Below are 12,114 nucleotides of genomic sequence, written 5' to 3'. Positions count from 1 at the left end.
AGAGGATGAAATAAGAGTGGGTGGGGAGGGGGGGGGGGGAGAAAGGACTAGAGGGCGAAAGGGGATGGTACAACCCAAGGTAGAGGGGCGAGGGGAGGGGAAGGCCCCAAGGGAGAGGGGGAGGCGAACCCTGTGAGACCCAGGGAGAGGCCCGCGAGGGGAGGGGAGACCCCTCAGGGAGAAGGGGCGAGGCGAAGGGTGAGACCCAGGGATAGGGCCGAGGGAGGGGAGACGCAGGGAGGGTGGGCGTAGGGGAGTGACGCCCAGGTGAGTATGGGCGCAGAGGCGGAGGTAGACCCATGGAGATGGGCGAGGAGGGAGACCCAGGAGGGGGAAGGGAGGTGAGTGCCCAGGGACAGGGCGCGAGGGGCAGGGAGGCCCAGGCGAGGGGCGAGAGGGACGGCAGAACCCAGTGGAGAAGGGCGAGGGCGACGGGAGAGCCAGGGAGAGTGGGCGAGGGGACGGCAGGCCCAGGGAGAGGAGGGATGGGCGACGGCAGTGCCAGGGAGAGGGGCGAGGGGACGGCAGGCCATGGAGAGGGGAGGCGGATCGGTGAGGCCCAGGTGAGAGGGGCGGAGGAGATCGGGAGTGCCCTAGTTAGATGGGGCGAGGCGGAGGAGGCGCCCAGGAGAGGAGGCGAGGGCAGTGGTACACCCATGGAGAGTGGGGAGGCAGAGGGGAGAACGCAGGGGAGAGGGGCGAGTGGGAGGGGAGGCCCATGGAGAGGGGCAGAGGGGAGTGGGAGGACCTCAGGGATAGTGTGAGCGAGTGCGCACGGGAGGCCAGTGTAGAGGGGCGAGGTGGAGGGTGTAGACCCAGGGAGGGAGCAAGGGGATGGAGCCCAGGGAGAGGGGCCGAGGCGGACGGGAGGCCGAGGGAGTAGGGGAGAGGAGATGGAGACTCAGTGGAGAGGGGCGCGGGAGCGACGGTGAGGCCCAGGTAGGGGGCGAGGGGAGGGGGGCCAGGGAGGACCTGGAGAGGGGAGGGCGGGCCAGTGGAGGGGATGGGGAGGGCCAGAAAAGGGGGACGGGTAAGATGTAGAAAGAAAGAGGGTAAAAAGCACAGAGCAGGGGGAAGGTAAGCCGGGGGCGAAGTGAGGAGGGGGGGGAGGGGCGGCCAAAAGGATGAGGGGGATGGGGCAAAAAGAATGAAAGAGGGTAGAGGTGGCAGGGAGAGAGGGGGGACGGGGCCGGGAAATAGAAGGGGAGAAGAGGGGGGAAGGGAGGGGAAAAGAAAAGGGTAGTGGGAAAGGAAGGGACCGGAGGGTAGGGGAAAGGTGCGGGTGCCGGGCAAAGGAACCGTGACGGAGCAGGGTGGCCGAAGCGGCCACGGGGGGAGGGGTGGCGGGGAAAAAAAGGGAAAACAGGGAGGGAGTGAGCGGGGAAGGGAAAGTGCCGCGGGAGAAGAAGAATGAGAATAAATGGAAGAGAGGGAAGGGATAGGAGTGGGCGGGGGGGAGGAGCCGGGCAGCTAGGCGGAGAAGGGAGATGGGGGCAGGAGCCACCCGAGAAGGGGGAGAAGGGGAATTACAAAGTAGGGGAGGACGGGAAGGGAAAAGACAAGGGAGAGAAAGGAGGGTGATGGAAGGCGATGGGACGAAGGGGGAAGGGGAAGGGCAGGGAACGAAAGTGGGGAAGGCAAGGGGATGGGGGACCAAGGGTTAAGCAAGAGCCAGGCGAACCGGTGGGAGCCCGAGGGGTATGGAACGGGGAAACCCGAGGTGAAGGAATGGGGAGAAGAGGGGAAAAGAGAAGGGACGAAGAAGGAGAGGGGGTGAAAGGCGGGGAGAAGGGGGGGCGGTGGGAAAAAGGCCCGGGCCAGAGGGGGCCGGGGAGGGCGATAAGACGGGCCAGGGGGGTAGATAGGGCAGGAAAAGAAGAAGAGGGGGAGGGAAAAGGGAAGAGGGAAGGAGAGAGGGAGAGAAGGGGGCGGTAGAGGGGGGAGTAAGAGAAGTTCAGGGGAAGGATGGCTGGAGGGTAGGAAAGCGAGAAGGAAGGGGAAAGGGGGTGGAAGATAGGAGCGCGGGGGCCGAGAGAGGAGGAAAGGTGGGGGCCGGAGTGAAGTGGTAGGTAACGCACGGAGGGCGGAGGGCAGGTAGGAGAAAAACAGGGGGAGGGTGGTGAGCGAATGAGGCCGATAGGGGGTTAGGGGGGAGGGGGGGCAACGAAGAGGAAGTGAGATGGCAGGGAAGGAGGGGGACGAAAGGAAGGGGATTGCCTAGGAATGGAGGAGGAAGAGAGGGAAATGTGGGAGAGAGTGAAGAGAGGAGGAGTGGGGGAGGAGGAGGAGGAGGAGAGAGGCCAGAGGAGAGGAGAGGAGAGGCGAGATGGGGATACTGAAAGAGGGGTGGGGAGCCGGCCGGAGTGCGGAGGGAGCATGGAGGCAGGGGAAAAGGAGAAGAGGGGACAGGGGGGATGAAAAAGAGAGGACGGAGGAGGGAGGGGGTGGAGAAGGGGGGGGTGGATGAAAAGAAGGTGGAGAAGGGAGCGTGGGAGGGCGTCGCCGGGGCAGGAACGAGAGGGGGAGGAAAGGAGGGGGAAGGGAGGGGAAGTGGGAGAGAAGAGCCGAAGGGAGGGAAGGGATTAAAGAGAGCGCAGGGAGGGGAACGAAGGAAGGAAAATGGGAAAAGCAAGGAAGGAGAGGCGGGGGAAGAGGGGGGGACGGGGTCAAGGGAGAATCGAGGAGGGGAGGGGAAGACGGGAACGGAGGGAGGGAGGGGGAATAGGGAAAGGCGGAAGGGGAAAAGGGGGAGGATGTGAGGGAGGAGTGGGAGGGGGAATGACGCAGGGGAAGGAGGATAAGAGGGGGAGGGGAGAAAGCGCCGAAAGAAGCGGAAGGAAGAGCGGCAGGAAGAGAGGGAGAGCCGGGGAGAGGGGGGACGGAGAGGGGGGAAGGGGGACGCCAAGGAAGAGGGCAAAAGAGAAGGAGGTGGAAATGGGGAGAGGGAACGGGGGGGATAAGAAGGGGGGAGGGAGAAGGGAGCAGGAGGCAAGAGGAGGGCGAAAGGATTGGGAGAATAATGGTGGGGGGCGGACCCAGGAAGGGCCCGGGAAAAGGGAACTAGGGAGGGCCGAGGAGGGGGGAAACAGAAGAGCCGGGGAGAAGGGAAGAGAAAGAGGGGGAAGGGGGGGGAGGCAGGGGGGACGTCCCGAAAGATGGAAGGGCGGAGCCGAGAAAGGGGAAAAGGAAGGAAAAAGAATAAGGGGAACCCGAAAGGGAGTGGACGAAAGAGGAAGGCAAGCCGAAGGCAAAGCAGGGAGAACGGGAAGCAGGGCCCAAGGGACAGGGGGAAGCCAATAGGAGGAAACGGAGGAAAATGGTGGGGAGAGAGGATGGGCGGGCAAGGAGAGTACTGGGGGGGAAGGAGGGGTATGTGGGCAGGGAAGGACGGGCGAGGGAATGCAAGGCAGGCGCCGGCGAAGGAGGGGGCCTGGATGAAAGAGGGGAAAAGCGGCCCAAGCGGGGAATACAGGGGGGCCGGCGGGGAGAGGGGCGGAAGAGGGGAGAGGCAAACGAGAGGGGGCGAGGGCCACCGCGAGGGGGGCAGGATAATGGAGGAGGGCAGAGGGCAAGCGATGGAGGGGGGAAAGGGAGAAAAGGGAATGGACGAGAGGCCCACCTGGGGCTGAGGGGCGGGGGGAGGAGGCGGAAGGGCAGAGGGGAGGAAGACCCGGGAGAGGGGGGACGGGGTAGGGGATGGGAAGGGACGTGAGCGACGGACGGGCGGGGAAAGCCGAGGGGAGCGGGGTAACACACGGACCCGGAGGCGGGGGGAGCCGAAGGGGGGAAACGGAAGGGGGGGACCAGATCGGCGGAAGCGGGGGAGGGGGCGGGGACGAAGCATGCGTGAACGGGGGGAGAGGGGAGACCCGGCGGGGGCGGCCGGGCCGTGAAAAGGAGAAAGGCGGACAGGGCCAAAAGTGAGGACGGCGGGCGGAGCGCAGCCAGGGGGAGGGAGCCAGGAGAGAGCGAGGGCGAGACATGGGGGGAGAAGTAAAATAGAAGAGGGGGGAGAAGGAGTGGAGGAGGAAGGGAACGACAAAAAGAAGGAGTGGGGGCCGGAGAGGGGAGAGACAGGGAAAGAGAAAATGGAAGGGAGAACAGGGGAGCGACAGAGAGAAGGAAGGGGGAGGGAGAGGGAACCATAAAGGGACGAACGGAAAGGAATCGAAATAAGGAGGGAGGGGGAGAGAGAGAGAGAAGGAGGGGGAGGAGGAGAGACGGGGAAGAGAGAGAAGAGAGAGAGAGAGAGAGAGAGAGAGAGAGAGAGAGAGAGGGGAGGAAGAATGGGAAGGGGGGGGAGATGCAAATAGGGGGAGGGGTGAAGAGCCCCCAAGGGGAGGGCAGAGGTGCGAGGAGAGGCGGAGACCAGGATCGCCGGATAAGGAGGGAAGGAGGAATGAGAAAAACATGAGGAAAATGGGAGAAAAGAGGAAGGAAGAAGAGAGAAAGCCGAAAAGGCAAGGAATGGGGCGGGGAGGAAAAGGGCAAAGGGAAGAAAAATGAGGATAGCAGAGGAAAGCACGGCAAGGGACGTCAAAAGAAAGATGAGCCCAGTAAGAGGGCGGGAAGAAAAGGAAGAGGGGAGATAGGCAGGAAAGGGACGGGGAGAGCAAGCAGCGAGAGAAAGAAAGAAGGGACAGGCAAAGGGGAGGGTGCAGTAGGAAGCAAAATGCGAGACGACGAATTGGGGGAGGTAGGGCGGAGAGAGGAGCCAAAAGGGCGGAAGGTCAAAAACGCACAGCAAGAAGGGGACAAGGGAGGGGAAGAAGGCAAGGAAAGTAAGCGGAGGGAGGGGGGCCCGCCAAGGACAATGGGGAAGGGGGTGGCAAGGGAGAGGCAAGGGCACGGGGCGAGCCAAGGCCAAAGGAAGTGCGCGAGCCGAGTGGCATGAGAAAGGGGAAGGGGGAGCGAGGTCGAAAGCCAAGAGCCAACGGGAGAAGGGAGAAGCAAGGCAAGAGGCGAAGCCAAGGTGAGAAGTGGAAAGCCAGGGAGGTGAAGCAAGGCAAGAGGGGAGCCAATGGGAGAAGGGAAAGCCAAGGAGGGGGAAGCAATGGCAAAGAGGGGAAGCCAAGGATGAAGGGGAAAGGGGGAGTCCCAAGGGAGGGGGGAGGAGGGCGAGGCCAAGGGCAAAGGGGGGACCGAGCAAAGAAAACAGGGGGGCAGGCCAAGGGCAAAGGGGGACCGGGCAAAGAATAGGCACAGGGCAGGGGGGATGGAGGGGAGTGCAATGTCAAAGGGGGCGCGACCGAGGCAGAATGAAAAATCAGGGGGGAGGCAAGGGACGGGGGAGAGCGGAGGCAAGGTCAAAGGGGGGGATCGCATGCAAAGAAGAAGGGAGGGGGCGATGGATGGGAGGCAAGGGCAAAGGGGGGGACCGAGGCAAAGACAGACGGGAGAGCAAAGGGATATGGAGAGGAAAGGCATAAGACATGTGAGAAAGGCGGGGAGCCAAGTGGCCAAAGGCAAAGGCCACAAGGCCAAAAGGGGGAAGCAAGGAGCCCAGGAGCAGGGGGGAGCAAAGGGCCAAGTCCTAAAGCCAAGGTACAAAGGGAGAAAAAGGCAAGGGGGGGCCAAGGACAAGCCAAGGGAAAGGGGGGGCAAGGACAAAGGAGAAAGGCAAAGGGGGGGGAAGGCAAAGCCAGGGGGAAGGCGGAGAACACCCAGACGGGAGAAGGAAGAAGAGGAAGAGGAACGGACAGGGAAAAGAGGCGCACAAGGAAAAAGACGAGGCGAACGAGGAGGGGAGGAAAGGAAGAAGAGGGGGAAAGCCCAAAGAGACAAGAGACCACGGCAGAGCGGAGCAGAGAAGCAGGCGACACCAAAACGGAGACCCAGAGAGGCCACGCAACGGAAAACCAGAGGAAGAGCAGAGGAAGGGGGGGAGCGCAGGGACAGGGAGAGGAAGAGCCAGCAAACGGCGAGCGGAGCCGGGCGGACAGCGGGGCCAGAAGAGAAGAGAAGAGCGCGGACAAAAAGAGACAAGAGGGCAAAAAGGAGAGCGGCGCGGGCCAACGGACAGAGGCGCAGGACCAGCGAGAAAAGGAGGAAGAGAGGAAGACGGGAAGAGCAGACGAACGCACGAACAAGAGAGCAGAAAAGGCGAAGCAGCAAGGAGAGCGAAGAGAGCAAGGAAGCGGGAAAGAGCAGAGAGCAAAAAGCGCAGGGGGACAGAGCAGACCAAAAAGCGGCAAGGGAGAAGGGAGAAAAGAAAAAGAACGCAGAGAGCGGCAAAGAGAAAGAGGCGGAGAGGCGGAAACAGAGCAAAGCAGAGCAAAAAGAGCAAGGGCGGGACGGGAGAGAGGCAAAGAGAGAAAACACGCAGAGCGAGCAAGAGAAAGCGGCCAGAGGGGGGAGCGGCAGCAAAGAGACCGGCGCAGCAGGGAAGAGCAGCGACAGAGGCGCAGAAGGGGGAAGCAAGACAACACGGGGGGGGGAGCAAAACAAGAGAAGGGAGGAAAGGAGCACGGAGCGGGGAAAGCCGGGAGGGGCACACGGAGCGGGGAGAGCCGAAGCAGCAGGGGCGGAGGCACGGGGCGGGAGGAGGGCGGGGCGGGGGGAGCAAAGCACGAGAGCACGGGAGACGGGGCGACCGGAGGGGGGAAGACGGGGGGAAAGGAACGCGGAGGCGGGAAAGCCGGGAGAGGAGCGCGGCGACGGGAAACCCGAAGCAGCAGGGGGGGGGCACGGGGCGGGAGGAGGGCGGGCGGGGGAGCAAAGCACGAGAGCACGGAAAGGCAGGGGAGCGGGGAACCAAGAGGGGGAGAGAGAGGGAAGGGCGCGGGAGAGAAGAGCAAGGGGAGGAGGAGGAGGACACCACCGCGCGAACCACGAGAAGGGGCGGGGGGCGGGACGGCGGGCGGGACGGACGGCGCGGGACAGAGGCGCGCGACACGAGAGAGACGGCGCACACAAGCGCACACACACGGGAGGGGAGGGAGGCCGCGGGGCACCAGACGCGAACAAGCGAGGGAAGAGGGGGGGGGAGCGCGGGCGGAGCAAGGGGGGGGCGGGGCGAAAAAGGGGGAAAGGCGAGGCACCCCCCCCCCCCCCGCGAGACGGGCACCGGACCGCGGGGGGACCAACAAGGGGGAGCAGAGCGGGAGCCGAGGGAGGAGGGACCAACGGGGGAGCGAAAACACGGGGCCGAACGGGGGGAACCGGGGGGACGGCGAGAGCAGAGCCAGGCGACAAAGGGGGGGAAGGGGAGGAAGCGGGCAGAGCGCGCGGGGAGGAGGAGGAAGAAAGAGGGAGCGCAAAAGCGAGGAGGCGCACGGGAGAAAGGGGAGGAGGGGAAAGGGCGGAGGCAGGGACACGGAGCGGCGGGACACGAGGAAAGGGGGGAAGGGAGGGCCACGGGCCCGAGAGAAAGAGGAAAAGGCAAGACGGCGGGGGGAGAGCCCGGAGGCGCCACAGGACGGACAAAAGCCAAAACCGGAAGGGACAGCGGACGAGAGAACGCGGAAGAAGCGGGACAAGAGGGCCAAGGAGAGGCGAGGCAAAGCCGGGGAGGAGACAAGAGGGCCGAAGAGCCGAAAGGGGGCCACGGCCAAAGAAAGAGGGGAAACGCGCAGCAAGAGGGGCGAAGGAGAGGAACAAGAAAAGACAAGAAGCGCACAAGCGCAGGAAGAAGGGGGAAGAGGGCAAAAGGCGCGCAAAGGAAAGGGGGGCAGACAGGGAAGCGCGAAGGAGCAAAGGGCGGGGAGAGAGGAGGGAGCGGGGCAAAAAGAGGAGCCAAAAAGAAAGGAAGCGCAAAAGCCGACGAGGCGGACCAGCGGCAGGGGAGAGGAAGGGGACGGCGAGGCGCGAGCACCGAGAGCGAAGAAGGGGGGCAACAGACAAAGGAGGAGGGAGCGAAAAGCAGAGGAGGGCGAAAGGAAGGCCAAAGAGGAGGAGGGGCAGGAAGCGCGAAAGGCGGCGCGAAGGGCCGAACAACCGGCAACCGCCAGGGCAGGAGAAAAGAAGGGGGAGGGAGGACGGACGAACAGGGGCGCGGGGGGCAAAAAGGGGAGAAGGGGGAGGCGAAAAGGAGACAACAAAAAGGCGGCGCGGGGAAAAGGCAGCGCGCGCAGAACACAAGAAGAAAAAGGCGAAGAAAAGAAGGAGGGGGCGACAAGGGCCGCAAACCCGGACAGGGGAAAGAAAGGGGCCGGAGCCGAGCGGGAGCAAGGAGCAAGGCAAAAAGGGGGAAGCGACGCCGAACAAAGCCGAAAGCAAAAGGGGCAAGCGCGACAAAAAGAAAAGCGCGCGGGAGCAACGAACCAAACGAAAAGGAGGAGGCGGAGGAGCAGCAGCAAGCGAGGAAAGGGCAGGGGCGGAGGAGGAGACGGCGCGAAGAGGCAAGGCAAGGGAGGGGAGGACAAGGGAAGAGGGGGGAGGGCGCGGGACGCAGAGGAAGAAGAGGGAACAGCGAAGGCGGGCAAGGCGGGGAAGGCGCGGGGCGCGGGAAGCGAGGGACAAGCGAAGGCGAGAAGGGCAAGAGAGGAGGCGCACGCAGCCGCAACGCAAGGAGCGCAAGAAGAGGCGAAGGCGGGAAAAAGAAGAAAGGAAGAAAAAAGGGCAAGAGGCGGACGGGAAGGGAGGAAAGGGAAGAAGGAAAAGAGGCAGCGGCAAGAAGAGGGGAAAGCAAGAGAGGGAGAGAACAGAAGCGGAGAGCGACGAGGGCGACGGGCACGAAGGCGGCGAAAAGAAGAGAGAAAAGGGGGAGCAGGCAAAAGCCAGCAGGAGAGAGAACCGGAAGGGGGAGGACGCCACAGGGGCGCAAACCCCGCAAAAGCGGACGAAGGCGACGACGACGGGAAAGAAGAAAGGGCAAGGGGGAAAAGGGGGAAAAGGCAGAAGAGCACGAAGGAGACAAGGACGGGGCGAGCAAACAAAAGGCAAAGGGGAAGGGGGAAAGGCCGAAACAAGGCGAGACGACGGCAAAGCAACAAAAAGGCGAGCAAGCAAAGAGAGGCCAAAGAGGCAAGGGCAAAAAGAGGGCAGAGAAAAGAGGGAAGCGGGGCGAGAAAGAAAGGGGGGAGAGGGAGCCCACGCAAAAGGAGGGGGGGTGCAAGAGAGGGAAGGCGGGGAGAGACCAAAGCAACCAGGCGCGGCCCAGGGGCCAAAAGAGAAAAAGAAGGGCAAAACCCGGCGCCAAAAAGGTGGGCGAAAGGGAGGGAGGAGGAGCGGGGCGCGAAGGGGGACAAAGCGCCGCAGCGTGAAGGCAAGAAGAGCAAGGGGGGGGGGGGACCAAAAAGCACGAACAGGAAAGGACCCAAGCAAGGAGGGGGACCGAAAGGGAAGGAAGCGGGGGGCAGGAGGGGGGGACAGCGAGAGGGGGGCGCACGCCACAGGACGAGAAAGAAAGCAGAGCGAGGGAAGGGCAAAGAAAGCGAGGGACCAAAAGGGAGAGGCGGAGGAAAGCAAAAGGAGGGAAGGACAAAAGGAGGGGCACGAGCAAGAAAAAGGGAGGAAGAGGGAAGAGGGGGCGGCGGGGAAGGAGGAAAAGGAAGGGGGGGAGCACGAGGCAAGGGGGGGAGAAAGGCGAGCGGGGAGAAGGGGCGAAAGAGAAGGGCCGAAGCAAAAAGGAGCGCACAAAGGAGAGGGGGGAGCGGGAAAACGGCGAAAGAACAGGGAGGGGGGGAGGGGAGCACAAGCAAAGAGGCAGGGGGCGGAAGGGCCAGAAAGGCGAAGGAAGCGAAGGGGAAGGGCACAGAAAGCGCAACCACGGAAACGGCAAGACGAGCAAGCAAGCGGGCAAAGAAGAAGCGAGGAGAAGGCGGGCCAGAGAGGAGCGGCAAGAAGGACCAAGGGGGGGAGGCAGGCCAACGCGGAAAGCAAAGCAAAGCAGCAGGCAAAGCAAAGACACACGAGGCAACGGCAAGACCGCGAAGCGGACGACAGAGGACGGAGGGGGACCGGGGGAGCCAAGAAGGGGAAGGGGGAAGAAAGAGACGCGCGGGGGGGGGAGGAGGGGCCAGGGACACGGGACCGGGGGGCGCAAGAAGAAAAAGGAAGGGGAGCAAGGGCGACCGAAGCGGGGGAAGCAACGACAAAAGGAGAAAGAAGGGCAAAGAGCAAAAAGACGAACGGAGCGCGGAACCGAGGGCGGGAAGGGAGGGAGACAAGCGGGGGCAAGGCACAGGAAGTGGCGCAGCAAGGAGCGGCCGCAAGAACACCGCAACAAAACGGGGGGGCCGAAAGAAGAAACCGGACGCGCAAAGAAGCCGCACGAGGGAGGAGGAGGGCGGCCGGGCGCCCGAAACGAGAGGGGGCGGAAGCGAGCAACACGGCGGGGACACGCAAAAGCGAAGCAGGAGCCAGAAGCAGGACAAGAAGACGCCAGAGGAGCGAGAGAAAGGGAGAAAACCAAAGAGGGGGAGGGGCAGAGGGGGGGAGGCAAAGGGGGAGCAGAGGAAGGAGAAAGGGCAGCGAAAAGCGGGGGAGGAGCGGGCAGAGGAAGGAAGGGGCGAGGAGAGGCAGCGACCAGCAAGGCAGGCAGAGGGGGAAGAAAAGAGCAAGGGGGGGGAAGAAGCCAGACACGGGGGAGGGGAGGAAAAAGCACAGAGCAAAAAGGAGGCACGGGACGAAGAAAGGGCACAAAGGGGAACAAGGGGCAGAGGGAGGGGGGGAGACGAAGGAGACGGGGGAAGAGGAGGGGGGCAGGGAAGGGAGGAGGGGGAAAGGAAGGCGCGAGAAAAGCCCAGCCCGCAGCCAGAAGAAGGGGGAAAGGCGGGAAGAAGAAGGGGGGAGGGAGGCCGCAGGGGAGAAGGGAGAGGCAGGACGGGGGGAGCCAAGGGGGAGCAAGGGGCAGGGAAGGGGGGAAGCAAGGGCAGACAAGGAAGGAAAGGAGGAAAGGCGAACCAACACGGCCAGGGCACAACAAAGGGAGCCACCCAGGACCAGGCACCCAGGGGAACCAGAGGAAGAGGGCGCCAAAAAGCACCCGCCAGAAGGAAGGAGGGGAAGAGCAGGAAGGCGGGAAAACAAGAGCAGCGACCAGGGAAGCAGGGGCACGGGGAGCGAGCGCAGAGGGAACCAAAAGAAGGGGACGAAGCGCGCAAGGAGCCGGAGGGGAGAAAGGCGAGGCAAGAGGAGCGCGAGCAAGGCAAAAGAAAGGAGGGGGGGAACGGGGCCAAGACCGGCGAACCACAAGGGGGAGGAACCAAAGGGGGCGGCCGGAACAAAGCAAACGAAGAAGGCGGGAGGGGGAGGAAGAAAGCAAGGCGCGGGGCAAAAGGAGACGCGCAAGAAGAAGGAAGAGAGGGGGAGGAAACGGGGGCACCGGGAGCCGACGGGAAGCAAGCAGAAGGGGCCGAGCCGACGCCGCACACAAAGAGGCACCGGGGAGCAAAGGGACGGGAAAAGCGCAGGCGGGAAGGGGCGACGCGAAGAAGAAGGGGAGGGCGAACAACCCCCAGGGGGGAGGGAAAAGGCGAAGGGGAGAAAGGCGACAAACGGAAAAAGGCAGGGGAGGGGGGGAAACAAGCACCGAGAGCGGGGGAGGAGACGGGGGCAAGGGGCGGAGAAGCGGGGGAGGCACCAAAGGCCGGGGGACAAAACGCGAGGGAGAAGGCAAGAGGGGGAGCAGAGGGAGGAGGGCAAAGAGAGGGGAGGAGAGGAGGGGGAAGCACGAACAAGGCGGGGGGGGAGAAAGGGGCGAAGCGGAGGCAGAAGAAAGGCGAAAGGAGCAGGAGGGGGGAAGGGAAGGACGGCGGGGGCGGACAAGGCAAACAACGGAAAGAAGGAAGAGGCAGCAAGCAAGCAAAGGACACCCGCGACGGGAGAAAGAAGGGGGGCCGGGAGGGAAAAGCAGCGAGCAAAAGGCCAAGGAGCACAGCAAGAAGGCGAGACAAAGAGGAAGAGGGAAAGGAGGGCGAGCAAACAAAAGAGAGAGGAAGGAGGGGGGCGCGGCGAGAGCGGACGGCAAGCAGGCCGGACAGGGCGGAGGCGGGGGGAGGGGGGGCAGAGGCCAAGCAAAGCCAAAAGAAAGCCACCGCACCGCAACAAAGAAGAGCAGACGAGAGCGGAAAAGGCACAAGCAAGGGGGAGGAGGGGAGCCAAAAGGGACAGAGGGACGCGAACGGGGGGGCAGAGGCGGAGGGGGCAGGGGGCAAAAGAGACAGAAAAAGC

The 12,114-nt window shown here is 63.8% G+C and overlaps 4 protein-coding genes across 4 annotated transcripts; all 4 read left to right on the top strand.

Moving 5' to 3' along the window:
• The first annotated feature begins 299 nt into the window (after positions 1-299).
• Positions 300-764, top strand: LOC109148519 (zinc finger and BTB domain-containing protein 10-like). The gene has a single exon (XM_019296261.1). The coding sequence runs from the start codon at positions 300-302 to the stop codon at positions 762-764; it is 465 nt and encodes a 154-aa protein (XP_019151806.1).
• A 2,391-nt stretch (positions 765-3,155) lies between these two features.
• Positions 3,156-3,629, top strand: LOC109148518 (H/ACA ribonucleoprotein complex subunit 1-like). Its single transcript, XM_019296260.1, has one exon. The coding sequence runs from the start codon at positions 3,156-3,158 to the stop codon at positions 3,627-3,629; it is 474 nt and encodes a 157-aa protein (XP_019151805.1).
• Positions 3,630-4,890: 1,261 nt separating this feature from the next.
• On the top strand, positions 4,891-5,199 carry LOC109148517 (uncharacterized protein B0285.3-like). Its single transcript, XM_019296259.1, has one exon. The coding sequence runs from the start codon at positions 4,891-4,893 to the stop codon at positions 5,197-5,199; it is 309 nt and encodes a 102-aa protein (XP_019151804.1).
• A 148-nt stretch (positions 5,200-5,347) lies between these two features.
• On the top strand, positions 5,348-11,907 carry LOC109148516 (trichohyalin-like; the record flags this gene model as incomplete). The annotated part of the gene is made up of 3 exons (XM_019296258.1): positions 5,348-6,416; positions 7,182-9,525; positions 10,299-11,907. Coding segments are annotated over exons 1-3 (5,022 nt in total), but the record flags the coding sequence as incomplete, so codon positions are not given.
• Between the last annotated feature and the right edge of the window lie 207 nt (positions 11,908-12,114).

Source organism: Ipomoea nil, unplaced genomic scaffold (assembly GCF_001879475.1).
Source record: "Ipomoea nil cultivar Tokyo-kokei standard unplaced genomic scaffold, Asagao_1.1 scaffold2143, whole genome shotgun sequence".
NCBI classification, from domain to species: Eukaryota; Viridiplantae; Streptophyta; class Magnoliopsida; order Solanales; family Convolvulaceae; genus Ipomoea; species Ipomoea nil.
The sequence above is the reverse complement of the archived record's forward strand: the minus strand, read 5'-3'. Positions and strand labels throughout refer to the sequence as shown.